The 17,115-nt window shown below is 40.8% G+C and overlaps 1 protein-coding gene across 9 annotated transcripts in view; it reads left to right on the top strand.

The window, feature by feature from the left end:
* The window catches only part of LOC125882978 (pleckstrin homology domain-containing family A member 5-like), a 603,488-nt gene that overhangs the window by 538,167 nt on the left and 48,206 nt on the right, over nt 1-17,115 (top strand). For 6 of the 9 annotated variants that reach the window (XM_049567036.1, XM_049567042.1, XM_049567034.1 and 3 more), the window contains 2 exons: nt 3,274-3,327; nt 7,604-7,684. The exons of 1 other annotated variant lie outside the window; for it this stretch is intronic. In XM_049567036.1, coding sequence (XP_049422993.1) covers nt 3,274-3,327; nt 7,604-7,684 — 135 coding nt within the window. The remainder of the gene's footprint in view (nt 1-3,273; nt 3,328-7,603; nt 7,685-17,115) is intronic. 2 more of the 9 variants (XM_049567037.1, XM_049567050.1) reach the window with 1 other exon arrangement.

Here is a 17,115-nt window from a genome sequence, read left to right as displayed (position 1 = left end):
AATATATATTAGGTAGGGAGTTAAAATAGCAGCAATCATCGGGTAAAAGTTTTGTGAAAGCACTGGACTCACCAACAGCCACGTCTCAGTCACACAGAGAAAATCCAATCCTCAGGAAGTCAGGAAATCCTTCAGGATAAACGTTTTGTTCAGTAGCGATCTAGTATTTACCAGCCCAATCCTGGCAGGAATCAGCGGGTCCACGGCGTTAGCTGTCCAGGGAGCCACACACAGAGGCTGCAGGTTGCGCAGATTCACCCTGCGCCAACACCTCATCCAGGCCAACGACAGGTACCAGCCAGATGTCGACAGGGGCCAGCGAGTGCCGAGAAATAAAGAGGTGAGGCACCGCTCCATACTCACTCCAAGAAGCCGTGGAAGTGCTCGCCAAACAGGCCTTCAGCCTTACCAGCCGACCACTGCGTTTACCCTGGTGGCAGTGGTGCTTATGCCAGAGAGGTGAAGCTGGGGCGTGGCAGAGGTGAGCTGGGATCCCAGATAGGAGCGGGGGCAAAGTTTTCCCGTCTTGTTGTTTCATTCATCCCCAAAACAAACACATGCGCGAGCCAGGTAAGCGTCTTTACGACAATACGCGCTAGAGCTCATGGGAAATGTAGGCTTCATTCCGACAAAACACTACCACTTTTGTCCACAGGGTCGCCAAAATCAACTCAAAATGAAAGTTCCTTGTAGGGGCTTTAACTATCACTAAGCATGTGGTACAATCTTTTGGTAAACATCTCAAAATATTACAGCATAAATATTACAGGTGCTAGTAGCAATGGTATCAGTTACAGAAAACATAGTTGGCTGTGTCGACAGGTAGGAAGTCATTGAGGGATCATGTCCCCCTGCCAGTGAGGAGCTGGCAGTGAATAATTGTAACACACCATTGGGCTGATGAACAAGACATACCTCTGTTTGTCTTAGAGTAAGGACATGTCTGTCCTTTTTCCCCAGGTCAACAGTGCAGTTACAAGTAATGATAGCAGTGGTGCAGGGTAACTGGGTTTTGGTTTTTACAAAGCAAAATCCAGAATATATGGCAGTCGTGATGACAAACAGTAAAATCAAACTCCAGCTTCAACACTTCACACAGTGACAATATTACTATAGGCATCAGGTAAGTAAGAGATGTCAAAGTTAGAGCACCCCAAATTCAGTTTCATTTGGAGTATTGTCTTAGCATTAATGCACACGCAGGCTGGTGGTGGGATGTGTGTTTTTTATTTGGGGGACTGATGTGTGGATGGATTTTTTGGCTTTCTTTTGCATTTATGTATGTGGATTTATTGAGTATGTGTATGGTTGTATGGGGGCACTACTCCTGCACATGCCTTTCAGCTTGAGGTCTCTGTGTGGTTGTGGGCAAGGAGAGCATGGATCAACATGAATATGATGCATCAAACAACATGGCATCTGTTGTTTCTTTCCAGTTTGATGTACATGGTGAGCGAGCTGTGTTTTTTTTTTTTTTTTTTTTTTTGCCTTCATATTTGTATTAACTTGATCAGTTCTAGGGATAGCCTCTAGGGATAGCAGTGTGTCTGTTATACCAGCTTTCAACATTGTTAGGCAGTGTTGCAGTGCAGCATGTTGTGATGTGTTTTGAGTTGACTGCTTGAAGTTTTGTAAATTTAATGACTTATATTTTTGGATATGTATGCTAACTGGTGACACATTAACAAAAGTATGGCCAATATAACATAGATATAAAATCATATTGTAGGGATGCAAAATAATATCTGCACATCATCAGTATCAGCTGATATTAGCTTAAAATCGAACTATTGGAATCGGCACCACATTCTCACTCCAGATTTGTCACATATCAATATTGGGTCATGGACTTTCCACATCGATGTATGCCATGCAAGCTATCCTGGGTGCATTGGTTGTTGACATTCAGTGATGCCATGTCAACTTCAGCCTGAAACATGCATTGTCTGTTTTCAAAATACACTTCCATTTTCACAGGCAATGTACAGACTGCATACAATCTCTTTCAAAATAAACACACTATGTCAGTACAACACCTAAAATCAACTCTTTTTTTTCCCTTTAACAACAAACGCACGTGGTTACATTTAGCCAACACACACACGTGGTTGGGTTTAGGAAAAAAGAACAGGGTTTGGCTTTACAATCTTAAGTGACATGAACACTGGCCTCCCGGCTAAAAGTCAGCGGTTTTTTAACCCATCCACCGTCTCTCCGGTCCACCCTACTCGGACTTCCGCCCCCTAACTTTTGTTGTTGTGCTGCTGTGTTTCTTCTTGTCACTGCTGGGTACCATTAAAAAATAACTGCGACTGGCCACAAATCATGACGACATGAAATGACAGCTTTTTTGTCGGTGTCTGATGCCGGGGGTCACTGACCAATTGGCTATTTTTGATGACTTCAGAGTGAGACCTTGTTAAAGTCAGCCAACATGCTTATAATATCGGCACAATATCAGTATCGGCAGATATTGGCTTTAACACATACTCTCAGAATAAGTCAGCATACTTTTTCTTATTTTGCACAATGAATGAATATTACATGAATTGAAAAGCATTCTGTTTTATGTCTCCATCTGCTGGTGGGCCATAACAATAGGTGTATGCATGCATAATATGATGCTAATTCCACTACAGAAGAGACTTGATAATCATTAAAATTAGGTGGGAAAAAAATGGATACATTGATATTGGTTATCGGCCAAATGAGTTGTTATATATCAGCATATTGGATACCAGCAAAAAATCCAGTGACGTGCATCCCTATCATATTGTGCTATGAGACTAGATTCTATATCATTTGGGATTTTGAATATGGTAATATGGTGATTGCCCTCAAACATAGTTTGTTTTCCTGGTTCAAAGGCTGGATTAAAGTCTTAATTTACTGGGCTTTGCCAGCTATGTCAAGTGAAAGGTCCATATTAGTCCTGGGTTTTTGTTGGCTGTAAATATCAACTGAAGGTATCGGCCAGCTCTCTATAGTAGCAGAATCCAGCTGCATCTTTTCAACAGTGCTGCATGACTGTAGATGAAGTCATGATCCTTTTTGCTAAAAATGTGTTCCTTAAGTGTATTTGGACTGAAAAGTAAATAATAATTAAATATATGGATAATTAAATATGCAGTGCTGCCTTGTTATTGACTCCCTGTCATCACAATTTTGGCCATCTATTTTTCAATCTCTTCCTTCCTGTTGCAATGTGCCATCCCTTCCCTTCTTCTGTCATTTTTCCTGCTTCTTCTCTTCCTTCTTCTGCGGCTCCTGCAGACTGATGTTCTGTCGCATCACCTCCAGAGGAACCTTATTTACCTGGACAGCCAGGTGAGGACTTCTGAGCTTACTCCTGTCTGTCTCCATTTCTCCAAGTCCAAAATATAAAATTTGAATCAGACAAAATAATTTGTGACACGTTGGAACTCTCAACCCTTAGTTCTCCCTTGATGGAGGCTTAGTTATGTCATCTAACTTATGTCATCTTCTATACAACTTACATGCATGTACATATATATATGATAATCTCTGTTTTAGACATCTTTATCTGTCTCTATTTCTGTTATCTTTTTTCTTTACCCAGAATCCTGTAATCTGAGTTTAAAATTTAAGATTGCTCTAGCTGCTTTTCAGCCTTAACATAGCAGGTTTAAGTCTTTTGTGCAGTTTCTAAATGCCTGTCATTTCTTTCTGTGTTGATTTAGGTACTGTAAAACTTCAATTAAAAGCCGGGCCCCAATTAAATGCAGTCCTTTTTACCAGTTGGGTGTGGCTATGCATTTTGACAAATAAACACAGGTTTCAAGCAGATGCTGTGAAATGGTTCATATTTATAGATGATCTTTGGGTGTATAAAACCTCATGAAACCCACTAGGTCATCAGCTACCAATGCATTCCCATCCCAACTGGTCAAATACCGCTGCCTTGTCAATGGACGTAAACATCAAAATATGACATGCTAAACAGCCTCCTGCATCAGTTTTGGATGTTCTGGGCAGTGTGTCAATTTAAGGTTGATACATGCAATGTGTCTTTTCAAAATACACCTCTGTTTGCATGTTACATGCATACAGTCTTTTCCAAAATAAACTCTAAGTAAAACACTTTGGTTTTACGTTTATTTCCTCACATTTCTTATTAAAATAACTTTACTGACTTATGGTTTCACACACGAAATGAACAGCCAGCTCCCAAGTGACTGTCAAGAATTTGTTTGACCCATCACCCCTCTCATCCACCCTGTAGGGACTTTCTCATTCTTTATACTACAGTAGTTGACAGTGGTATTAGAAACTGCTGCCGGCCGGTGTGTGTCATAATGCCGCCAAGGGGCATTGACAAAGCGGCAGTATTTGATGAGTTTGGTTGTTACCCACTGCGTCAATAACTGCTGCTGCCTGGTGCGTATCATCCCACTGTGAAAGGTGCCTCTGTGTGTCAGTATCTTATGTCAAGATTACTGACAAGGCAGTGTTAGTTGATGAGTTGGCAATGAGAAGAGGCTGCAGCTACCTGCTTAAGCTAGTTTTAAGATGCTTACATCACAATATAAATGTCTAAACTTTTGTCAGTATGAACATGTTATACATCATTAGCTTGTTAGAGTATCCACAATCCAGTTGTTCAGTATGATTTACAAAAACCATGAGCATCAAAACATAATTTGCTCAGATTGACCTGCATGGTAAACAAGAAAGAGGAAAAAAGCGAAAGGGGTGATTCCCTTCCTTGTCATGAACTCCAAATATATGTTAATTCCTCCATTATTTGTATTCCTTTAGTCCATGAGGGTCCACCGGTCAAAAGAATCAAAAAAAATTTTTTTTTTTAATAAAATGGTTGTGAAGCCCATAGCTTAATGTCTGCTAACTTCATTCGTCAAACAAAACCTCACTTTAACTGACATAAATAATATTTTCTCCTCTTCCTGCACCATGTTATTGGGTATGCTTGTTTTTGTTATCTTGCTGGCTGCAAAATAAAAGTGTCCCCGCTTTCCTCTGTTTAGTTTTCACCCTTTTTTTACTCCTTTCTTTTTGCTGCCATTACCTTTTTCAACTTACATCCTTTCCAAGGTAGGCTGCCTGTATTTTGATATGGGTCTCTCTCTCTCTCTCTCTCTCTCTCTCTCTCTCTCTCTCTCTCTCTCTCTCTCTCTTTCAGTGCATGAGCTTCACATAGATGCACTGTCTGTCGCAGCCAGATTAAAGGAATGATTTGTAATCGATATGTTATTTGGTAGCCTAATTTTTATACCTGTAATATTCATACTGGTTTAATTGACACTTTGATTGCATTTCTCATCTTTGCTGAGCAACAGTTTTGTACAAAAGGAATTAAAGGCCCATCCTATCTAGACATCCATCCCAAATAAGCCAGTTAAGCTCAGTGAGTGAAGCAGTAAAAGCCCCGGCTATTAATTGATTTTTTATGGTAATCTAGTTAAGCTAGAGGACCATACTGGTGTTTTTCATATTTGAGCCTTTTTATTGTATTGCTGCTGATCATTTTTCAATGCATACCATGCTTTGTTTAAGCTATTAGTTTCACTTGAGTTCAGTGTAATAGTGTCTTGCACTGATTTTTTTTTTAAAATGTGGAGATCTGCAGATAGGGCTGCCCCTATCGAACCACATCTTGGTAGTTGAATCACTTCGCTTGTTTCTAGCTTGGTTGTTTTGTGTAGACAGCATGGCCTTTTACAGAGACGTACTGCAAAACCAACTGTAATGGAAAAAGAGAAAGTGATGGAAATGCAGAGCCTGTTAGTGAATAAAACTAGCTACTTTTGAACTAGACATCGGTACAACCTTCTCTAACTCTTCAGCAACAGAGGTGCTCCGTGATGCACTAGGATTTTGTAACTAAACCAAAACGCACACTGTATTTGGTTTTAACTGCAGACATCTGATATTTTTACATCATGGATGATGAAAGCCACTATAATTTGAGTTTTGCACATGAGACTGTCATGTAGGCTGTTGTAGTTTAGTGTAGGGCAGCTGCTCTACAGGTGCACTAGACTGTAGTGACTAAACAGCGGACATGAAAAATATGTTTCTCACAATCGTAGGTGAGGTCTATTCATGAAAACATCTTGATGTTAATATTGTGTATTTTTTGCAGACATATCTATCAATAAGAAAAGGCAGAAACCACAAAGCACATGACAAAAGAAAATGCAAAAGTGAGGGGACCCCACTTTTGGGACATCACTTTTAGGTGTGGTTACAGTTGCTACAGAGCACATCTCTGACCACAGCCAGCAGTGATTCTGTGTGTGAGTATATTTCAACCAAAGAGGGAAATGAAACCCAACCCAGTTTTATGAAAAATTTGTTTGATTAGAATTGTCTTGAATAGAAACAGAATAGTGTCATGTTTCGCTGCTGGGCAGAGGCAGCGAATGCTGTGCATCAGAAAAGTACGCCCCTATTATTTTCAATGTACAACCCCACACTGGCGCCGGCAAGACACGTGTCGCTGCTCCTGGATGCCCCACGGCACTTCACCCCACTGTCCTATTTCCATACCCTAGAATTAAATGCATTTTTCCCCCACTTTCTCTCTGCTGGTGCATACCAGCTCCCGTCGCAACTCTTTTTCTCTGCTCCTATGGCAGCTCGATTCCTCTTCTCACAACTGATGTACAAAGAGAACTCTGTAACTGTTGCTCTGTCTGGTGTGACAAAGAATGATTGCGGAGAGAATCGTTGAGAAATATCCCAAGCTAAATGACCCACAAACCTGTCATCGTAAAGATGTTGGCCAAAATGATATTGCCTGGCAAGTCATAGCTCTGGGGATCGGCTCTTCAGGTGAGAAAATCAAGTTTAAGTATGTGGGATTCTCCACACATGATTTTAAGCTAATGCAGAGGTGGAGGAAATACAGATCTTTTAGTAAGGTAGTAATACATTTGCGTGGTGATCTGTTGATGAGCTGCAGCACAACGCGTCCAGTGTGTGCTAGGGGTGGCTGTTGAAACACAGCACTGCGGCAGTGCTGGTGTGTTTTCAGCTCAAATGTTTGTCATGTTCTGACAATAAATAATAGTATACAAAGTATAACGAGCCTGTTTGAGAAGATGTTCTTCTTCCTTTAGAGCTTCAGTCCAAGTATTAATACCCAGGAAATGACTGAGGATGAGTTAATGTACATCAAAAGTAGTAGAACAATCCATTTACTTTTTAGCCTGTTTATTCCAAATCGTGTATACTACCATTTTCCAAACCATTTCTTAAATAAATATTGTCCACTTCCAAATCAGTGCTTTGGAAAATGCTCATCACCAGTATCAAGTTTAGATATTTGTAAAAACTTGGCTTATGCAAAACCACAGGAATGGTCCTTCAATATGTGTTCAATCAGTTAATTGATAAGTGAGTGTTAGGGTAAGGGTTTATCATTAAATGTTAACAAAGCCAGAGAGAAGTAAACTGCCCCTTACAGAGTGGTGTTTATCCTGGGTTTTTAAAAAGGACTAGGTTTTTTCCCACTCCAGTTCCTGGTTATCAGCCATCAAACACGGGTTGGTCCTTCAAGCAATGTGTTCTGCTGTGTTATTACACCATTGTATCCTCTTTCTCCTTGGCGCTTCGCTAGATGAAGGAGAATGAGCCTCTAATCTTCATGATTCACACTATGATCGAGAACTCTGCACCAAGACCGCAACTCTATCAGCAAGTAAGGTCCTTGGCAGGTTCTGGCTTGAGTTGGGGTCAAGACAGTCCATTTGTCTTTTGACTTCAGTATCTGTGATGTTGAGTCAAAAACCTTTTGAAATGTTCAATTTAATCATTTGTAAAGGCTTTCACAAAACAAGAATCATGTTTGTAATCTTACATTTTGGGTTAAAACTTGAAAGCACCTAAATTTGAGTTTTGAGGTTTTTGCTTAACATCAAGTAGGCTACATTTCAGTTTACTTAGATTGAAGAGTTCCACACAAAGTATGTGTACATTACAGCTAACAAAAATTCCAGGAAGCTTGGGGTTTGTTTTCTCAAAATTGACATCCCTGTTGTGTGTAAGCGAACTCTTGAATTTTAACTTTACTGAGATGGAGCAGACTCAAACCAGACCTTTGCCCTGGTAGCCCACATCTTCTTCTTCACCATCTACCTGTTGTTTCACCACTGTGGATCTAGACAGTCCATTTCTAAACCTGTTGTTAATCAGCAAACACTCTCAGACATCATCATAGCATTTTTTGAAGTGTATATAAAGTTGTTTTTGGTTCACTGCATCTCATTTCACAGCTTTCTGTTTGATGCTGTTGTAAGTGACATCAAGCTAGCATGGCTTATGGTACTGTATAATGCCACATAGCCATGGATTTCTTTTCTCACTGTCTGTCTTTATACAGCACTGTCCATTGTTTTCATCACTGTGGAAATGCGTATACTGTTTGGATGTGTTTGTCTTAAAGTGGGGATAAAGCACTGACCAATATGACTGTGGTTCCTTTGATTTTTACCTTGGGCAAGATATGACACTGCAGTCAAATTTAATACCCACCTAGATTTACTAGAAATATAGATAGTGTTTCACTTTTTCACCAGCAGGGCACAGCCATCTTACAGCAAGCTAGCTGGTGACATCATGGGAATGGTTGTTACTGAGTGATGAGCACAACACTGTACTTCAGATTAGCTAAGTGTTGATACAGTGGAGTCTGACTGTTTTGATGAGATACAAAGTTAAAAACTAACTGCCTACGTATACTTTTTTAGCCAATAAGACCAAATATAGTGGTAAGACCTGTTCCCATGGAGTCAGAAAACAGCAGCAAAAGTCTCCAACAAGCTGTCAGAACACATCAACAACATCTATGCTTATAACGTTACGTTAATGTTTTTACATTGCAGCTAATGTAGCTAAAGTTAGCCTAGCCCAGTGGTCACATCCACAATCCACTTTATATCATGATTAACATCCCTCCCGCCAAGAAAAAAGTTATGACTCACCATTAGAACAACTGTCTGGGTTGAGCACCACTTCAGCTTGTTTCATTTCCCTATGTGTGTCACAGTAGATAGCTGGTGGTGCCAGTACGGTTTTGCGTTCATGAACCCATTCTCTTCTCAGGACAAAACAGACTATTATCCTTGATGTGGCGATACCGCTGAGATCCTGCTGGCTTTTCAGTAAAATGTGGGAAACAAAGAGCAACCTCCTCAGTGAGAGAATTGTCTTTAAATTTTAGGCTGGTTGATGCTAGTTGATGTTTTACTCTGTTTACTCCTCATCGCTTTAATAATGGCTCCTCTCTGTAAAAGTAATCCCAGACTCCAATCCTTCTGTTAGAACAGCAAGTAAACTGGACCTGCACCCTATGCCTTCACTGCCAATGCAACACCGGCAATGCGTGTGTCCCCCAGTGACGGCAGTGTCAGAAGCTGGCCCTATTCTAAGGCATCATTCATGCCAAGTCTCAGCCTACTTATTTTGGCATGCTGAGTTTGGGCCAATGCTGGGCCAGGTCATTTTTGACAACGGTCCAGTGATGGCAATGTCAGCAACCAGAATTGGGCCAGCTGATTTTGCCCGATTCTGGGGCATCATTTATGTTGGTTCTCAGCCAAGTCGGGCAATCAGACGTAGCCAGACTTATTTCTTCTGACCTGCCAAGGTTGGGCCAATGCTGGGCCAGGTCATTTTTGACAACAGTCCAGTGATGGCAGTGTCAGCAGCAGAAATTGGGCAAGCTGATTCAGCCCAATTCTGGGGCATCATTCATGCCAAGTTTCAGCAGAGTCAGGCAATCAATCAATCAATCAATCAATTTTATTTATAAAGCCCAATATCACAAATCGCAATTTGCCTCAGAGGGCTTTACAGCATATGACATCCCTCTGTCCTTAGGACCCTCGCAGCTGATAAGGAAAAACTCCCCCCCAAAAAAACCTTTAATGGGGAAAAGAAATGGTAGAAACCTCAGGAAGAGCAACTGAGGAGGGATCCCTCTTCCAGGACGGACAGACGTGCAATAGATGTCACACAGAACAGATCAACATAATAAATTAACAGTAATACGTATGACACAATCAGACAGAAAGAAAGACAGAGACAGAGAGAGATGCAGGACAGACGGTAATGACAGTAGTTTACAACAACATTAATTAAAGTAATAATATTATAATTCTAATTATGGCTATTGTGGTACAATATGTTGAAAGTATATATTAAAACCTGATAGTATACATATGTGACAATAATCATGTGTATAATAACAGTAGAAGCAAAGGAGAGAGAGAGAGAGAGAGAGAGAGAGAAGGAGAGAGAGCTCAGTGTATTATAGGAGGTCCCCCGGCAGGCTAGGCCTAAGTCAGCCTAACTAGGGGCTGGTACAAGGCAAGCATGAGCCAGCCCTAACTATAAGCTTGATCAAAAAGGAAAGTCTTAAGTCGAGTCTTAAATGTGGAGATGGTGTCTGCCTTCCGGACCAAAACAGGAAGATGATTCCACAGGAGAGGAGCCTGATAACTGAAGGCTCTGGTTCGTCTGTGGTGACTTTAGGGACCATGAGTAACCCTGCATTCTCAGAGCGCAATGTTCTGGTGGGATAATAGGGCACTATGAGCTCTCTAAGATATGAAGGAGCCTGACCATTTAAAGCTTTGTAAGTTAAAAGTAGGATATTAAATTCAATTCTGGATATTACAGGAAGCCAGTGCAGAGAAGTTAAAACAGGAGAAATATGATCTTGTTTCTTAGTTCTTGTTAGCACACATGCTGCTGCATTCTGAATTAGCTGGAGAGTTTTTAAAGACTTATTAGAGCTACCTGATAATAGGGAGTTACAGTAATCCAGCCTAGAGATAACAAATGCATGGACCAATTTTTCTGCATCTTTTCGGGTCAGGATAGGCCTAATTTTTGCAATATTACGCAGATGAAAAAATGCAGTCCGTGAGGTTTGTTTTAAATGAGAATTAAAAGACAAATCTTGATCAAATGTTACTCCGAGGTTTCTTACGGTAGTGCTAGAGACCAGAGCAATGCCATCAAGAGAAACTATGTCATCAGATAAAGAGTCTCTAATTTGTTTGGGGCCAAGAACAATAACTTCAGTTTTGTCTGAATTTAACATCAGAAAATTGGTGCTCATCCAGGTTTTTATGTCTTTAAGGCATTTTTGAAGTTTAGTTAATTGATCCATTTCTTCTGGCTTCATTGATAAATACAATTGTGTATCAACGGCATAACAATGGAAATTTACAGAGTGATTTCTAATGATGATACTTCAGGGAAGCATATATAGAGTTAATAGGATTGGTCCAATTACAGAAACTTGTAGAACTCCAAAACAAACTTCAGCACGTAGAGATGATTCATCATTAACATGAACAAACTGAAAACAATCAGATAAATACGATTTAAACCAGCTGAGTGCAGAACCTTTTAGGCCAATTAAATGTTCCAGTCTCTGTAGCAGAATTTGATGGTCACTTGTGTCAAATGCCACACTAAGATCTAATAAAACAAGTACAGAGACAAGTCCTTTGTCTAAAGCAATCAGAAGATCATTTGTAATTTTAACTGGTGCTGTCTCAGTGCTATGATGCACTTTAAATCCTGTCTGAAATTCCTCTATCTGGCATTATTCTGACTACTTTCTCAAGGATCTTTGAAAGAAAGGGAAGATTAGATATTGGTCTATAGTTGGCTAACACCTCTGGATCCAGGGTGGGCTTTTTTAGAAGAGGTTTAACTACAGCTACCTTAAAGGACTGTGGTACATAGCCTGTTAATAAAGATATATTGATCATGTCTAATATATGAGTGTTAACTAAAGGTAAGACTTCCTTAAGTAGCCTAGTTGGAATGGGGTCTAAGAGACACGTTGATGATTTAGATGAATTGCGGTTAATTCAGGAATTCGGAAATCGGGGATAAGCTATCGGTCTTACAGCTGTGTTTGAGGGCAGACTGGTTCCGTTTGTGGGCAGGAGGTCATGAATTTTGCCTCTAATAGTTAGAATTTTGTCATTAAAAAAGCTCATAAAATCATTACAGCTAAGGGCTAAAGGAATACAAGGCTCAATAGAGCTGTGACTCTCAGTCAGCCTAGCTACAGTGCTGAAAAGAAACCTGGGGTTGTTCTTATTTTCTTCTATTAATGCTGAGTAATAGTTTGCTCTGGCATTGTGGAGGCCCCTCTTTGTTCCAAGACTAAACGAGATTCTTCCAGTTTGGTTAATCGGCAGTTTTCACGATATTTGTTTTAACTTTTGGGTTTGAGAGTTGTACCAGGGAGCGAACATTCTTTGCTTTGTTAACTTCTTTGTTCGAGTCGTGTGTTGTTCGCAGCGAGCCTGCAGCGCTATAGACAAGATGATCAATTTGGGAGTTTAAAGTCAGTACGGGAAACCGACAGCGACAGCACTATCTGATAAACATCTAGTATAGTAACTGTTGCTGAGTGGCGTATAATCGAGTAAAAAGAAATCAAAAGTTATTAAATAATGATCTGATAGAGAAGGATACTGTGGAAAGACTGTTAAAGAGGTTATAAATTTCAATTCCATACATCAGAACTAGATCGAGTGTATGGTTAAAACAGTGAGTGGGTTCATGTACACCCTGACTGAAGCCAGTGGAGTCTAATAATGAGATAAACGTAGTAGCCAGGGAGTCGTTATCAATGTCAACATGAATGTTAAAATCACCTACAATAATAACTTTGTCTGATTTAAGAACTAAACTGGATAAAAACTCTGAGAATTCAGATACAAATTCAGAATACGGGCCAGGAGCACAGTACACTATGACAAATAAAAGTGACTACGTGGTTTTCCAGGTCAGACTAAGAACAGCTAAGACTAAGAACAAGGCTTTCAAAGGAGTTATAATCTAGTTTAGGTTTAGGGCTGATTAACAGACTAGAGTTAAAAATGGCTGCAACTCCCCCTCCCAGGCTGCTGCCTCGATGAATGTGGGTATTATTATGACTGGGAGGAGTGGATTCATTTAGACTGACATATTCATCTTGACACAGCCAGGTTTCAGTGAGGCTGGATAAATCACTGTGATTATCTGATATTAATTTGTTTACTAACACTGCTTTAGATGTTAGAGACCTGATATTTAACAGTCCACATTTAATTCTCCTGTTTTGTCTTTCTGTCACAGAAGAGGTTTTAATTTTTATTAGGTTGTTTAATTTTAGATTTAGATAATTTAGGTGGTCGAGGGACAGACACCGTTTGTATAAAGCTATGGGTGGGTAACTACACTAGAAGCTCAGAGAAGCATGTAAGATTGCGACTCTGAGTCCTGGTCTGAACTCTGGGTTGTCAGGGTTTTGAATTACTAATAAACACGGCCAGGTTTCTAGATATGAGAGAAGCTCCATCCAAAGTGCTCTCCTAATCAGATCAGGTTTTCCCCAGAAAGTTTGACAATGATTAACGAAACCTACATTGTTTGCTGGACACAACCTGGACAGCCAGCAATTTAGTGATGACATATGGCTAAACATCTCATCAGTGGTCCAATCTGGGAGGGGTCCAGAGAAAACTATGCAGTCTGACATAGTTTTAGCATATTCACACAGAGGCAGCATTCATTTTTGTGACCTCTGATTGGCATAACCGGGTGTCATTGCTTCCAATGTGAATAACAATCTTATTAAATCTACGTTTAGCCTTAGCCAGCAGTTTTAAATTTGATTCAGTGTCGCCCGCTCTGGCCCCAGGGATAAATCTGACTATGGTCGCTGGTGTTGCTAACTTCAGGTTTCTCAAAATAGAGCTGCCAATTACCAGAGTTTTCTCCTCAGCGGGTGTGTTGCTGAGTGGGGAAAAACAGTTGGAAACATGAACAGGCTGGTGGTAAACAGTGGGCTTCGGCTTGGTACTACGCTTCTCCCAGAGAGCTACCCAGCCTCCCGGCTGCACAGGGCTTGCCAAGGGACCGCTAGCAGAGGCTATGCTAAGTGGCTCTGCGCCAGCTACAAGGGGCTGGCTAACTACCGCAGCTACAGTACCTACAGTACCAAGTTTACCAAGCCTAGCTCAACAACTCCTAACTAGTGAACAAGTGGACAACAGAGACCAGCCAATTCTCACGACATCACCAGCTAGCTTGTCAAAAGATGGCTGTGCCCTGCTTGCAAAAACGTGAAATACAATCTATTTTCCTCACAAATCTAGGTGGGAATCAAGTTTGATTACAGTGTTATATCTTGCCTAAGGTAAAAAATCAAACAAACCACAGTCATAGCGTTCAGCGTTTTATCTTTAAAGTTTTGCTTTTTCAGATGTTCTGTGGAGAGTAATGATCCTAATGTTTGAATATTTAAATAAATATTTCAGCCTTTTTAGAAAGACACATTGGGCTCTAGTTTCGCTGACCAGGTGCGGCGGATGTTTTACACACATCACACCAATCAAATGAGCCCCTCTCCTCGCCCTTAAATGTGCCGTGTGAAGGCATAATGAGAGTTTACTCAATTCGCCATGGCAGAAGAGAGCAGCAGCATCAGACGGCCAAACTTCTCCCAGGAGGAAACTGATGTTTTGGTCCAGGAGGTCCAAGCTCGCAGTGTCCAAATATACGGAACTGCGAGCAGACATCCACGGGCTGATGATACAAAGGTAGCCTGGGAGGAGGTCACCACAATTGTAAAACAATGTTGCGTTTCTCTCGTGCATGCGCTCTTTCTTTCTCTCTCGCAGTCTCACTTTGTTTCTTTTCTTCTGACTTTTCTAAGATGACAGATGCTGAATATATACTCGCTATCTGATGCTGTGGCTGTTTGTGGTTGGCTGAGAGGGATGTGAACTCATTAGTTTGCAACTGTGTTAATCAAATCAGGTTGGGTTTCCATTGCGTGTGCCAAACATGCCAAACGGTGCCAATCCCCTTTGATCTGACTTCAGATGTGACGGGACAGTCGATATAGAGATACATTTATGTGCTGATTGCAGATAGTCGTGTTGAATATTGTTTGTTTGGGTATTTATTGCATCGTTAATGTGCCTGACATTCTGGAAACCTACCTGTGAGGTTTTGGTGACGTGTGCGCACTGTCTGCCGGTCAGCCAAACTTCGGCTTACACTGGCTGCACTCCACCTGCGCTGGCAGTAGACGTGGTTTCAGTTGGCGAGCTTTTAGCGCACCTTCAGCGAAGCCTTTTGGCACAAAACTGTCACTGTGCTAAGCTGGATCTGTCGACACCTCCCCCTGTTGCGCCACCACACCCATCTCAGCGCACCTTGGTCTGCCAAACTACCAAACTGAGCGCGCCTCGGGTTGCGCTGCTCGAAACTAGCTCTGCGCGGGGTTCGCCACCCTGCGCCACCCTGCGCTGCGCCGGGAAACTAGAGCCCATTTACTTTCCTTCTGAGGGTGAGAGTGAATCTGGACAGGTCTTAAAATTAAAAACACAAAACTAGCATGCTGCAACAGGACACACGTGTGAATGTCAGAATCATGTCTTTTTTAAAGGTAAAGTTAGCACAATGAACTGCAAGGAGCAATTGGCGACAATGTGACCATTATGACAACATGTGATTGACATATTTTATGCCTTTTTACCTTAACAACTTCAGCCAAATTCTGGCAATCCAACTGATCAATGCATAACATCATCCAACCACGAGATAGATCTTCTCATCTCACTCATGGAAAGAAGTGAATAAGCATATTTCTCAAAATGTCGAGCTATAGCTTTAAAAGATTATTTATTGAGCCAAAGCTTTTAAGGTCCTCTGTGACAGTATATTCACAATGTACTTCCTCCAGTTTTTATGAGGTAGGCTTGGTATGCATCCAGTGTGAAAATATATAGCAGCAGTTTGAAATGTTCTCCAGATTAACAACGTGATTCTTTTCAACTGTGCTCTGTGCTTTGCAGCATCATTTGCAATAGGTTAGTTTGCTCCAGTATCATTACTGGTTCACGTTGCAAACCAATACATATCAACTGCAAATCTGTAAGTCAGGATCATACAGGTCCAACTGCGATGTACTTACTACTGCCATTTGAAAATGACTATGAAAAAATGAGTATAATAGATGATATTTAAAAATGTGCCCTGAAAAGTAAAACTAAAAAATGTAACCACTTTTTCAATAAACTTCTTTTGTCATTTCTGCATATAAATAGAAAAGACTTTGAACTCCTGTAATAAGGCCTCTATCAGATATTTATTTGTGAATTCCAGTGTAAATAGTCTTCCAATAGTGTTTTTTGAAGGTCCTATCTTAATGCAGCCTCTGGATTTTCTCTATGTGGGTTCATCCCATTGTCTCAGCTGTATTTCCTGGAACAGAACAAAGTAATGTGCTCTGTAAAATTCACTCGAGGGAATTGGATTTTATCATTACTCCAGGCCACTAACAGTCTGCCTCTGCCTACCTTCATCTATCAGCATCTTTCCGAGCCAAGAGCCTTTCTTTCTCTTTTCTTTAGGGACAGAATTGCAGAAGGGCTTATCAGTTGCCCTGGTGTATTTATGCTCATGCTATGTAAGAGCTGTTCTGTTATATAACACTGCTGCGTAAACAAAAACATATTTGAGTGGAGGTGCAATGAATGAACACACTCTGTTGTGGTAGAACCCCTTTGGTTTCTTACAGTGTATCTGTGTTTGCTATGGAGCCCTGACACTGAGAGCCTGTTTATACCTGGTGTTAACATGTGTTTCTGTGATTCGAACCCAAGTTGATGCCAAGACACATTGTCATTCGTCGTTTTTGTCCTCTCGTTATACCTCCACGCCAGCATTAGCTGTGGCTGGAGGCATTACGTTTTCAGGTTTCATCCTTGCGAACACGAGACCTCAAGAACCACTCAAGGAAATTTCTTCAAATTTGGCACAAATGTTTACTTGGACTCAACAATGAACTGATAGGATTTCAGTGGGAAAAGGTCAAAGTCAGTGTGACCTTGCATCTGTCTGATTCTCGTGAACACATGTCAAGAACACCGTAAGAGATTTTCTTTAAATTTGACACAAATGTCCACTTGGACTGAGGAATGAACAGATTAGAATTTTGTGGTAAAAGGTCACGGTCAGTGTGACCTCACAAAATATGTTTTTGACCATGACTCAAGAATTCATATACTAATTATGACAAAATTTCACACAAATGTCTGATAGGAT

This window comes from Epinephelus fuscoguttatus, linkage group LG22 (genome assembly GCF_011397635.1).
Source record: "Epinephelus fuscoguttatus linkage group LG22, E.fuscoguttatus.final_Chr_v1".
Lineage (NCBI taxonomy): Eukaryota > Metazoa > Chordata > Actinopteri > Perciformes > Serranidae > Epinephelus > Epinephelus fuscoguttatus.
Note: the sequence above shows the minus strand (reverse complement) of the source record. Positions and strands in the feature narration are given on the sequence as shown.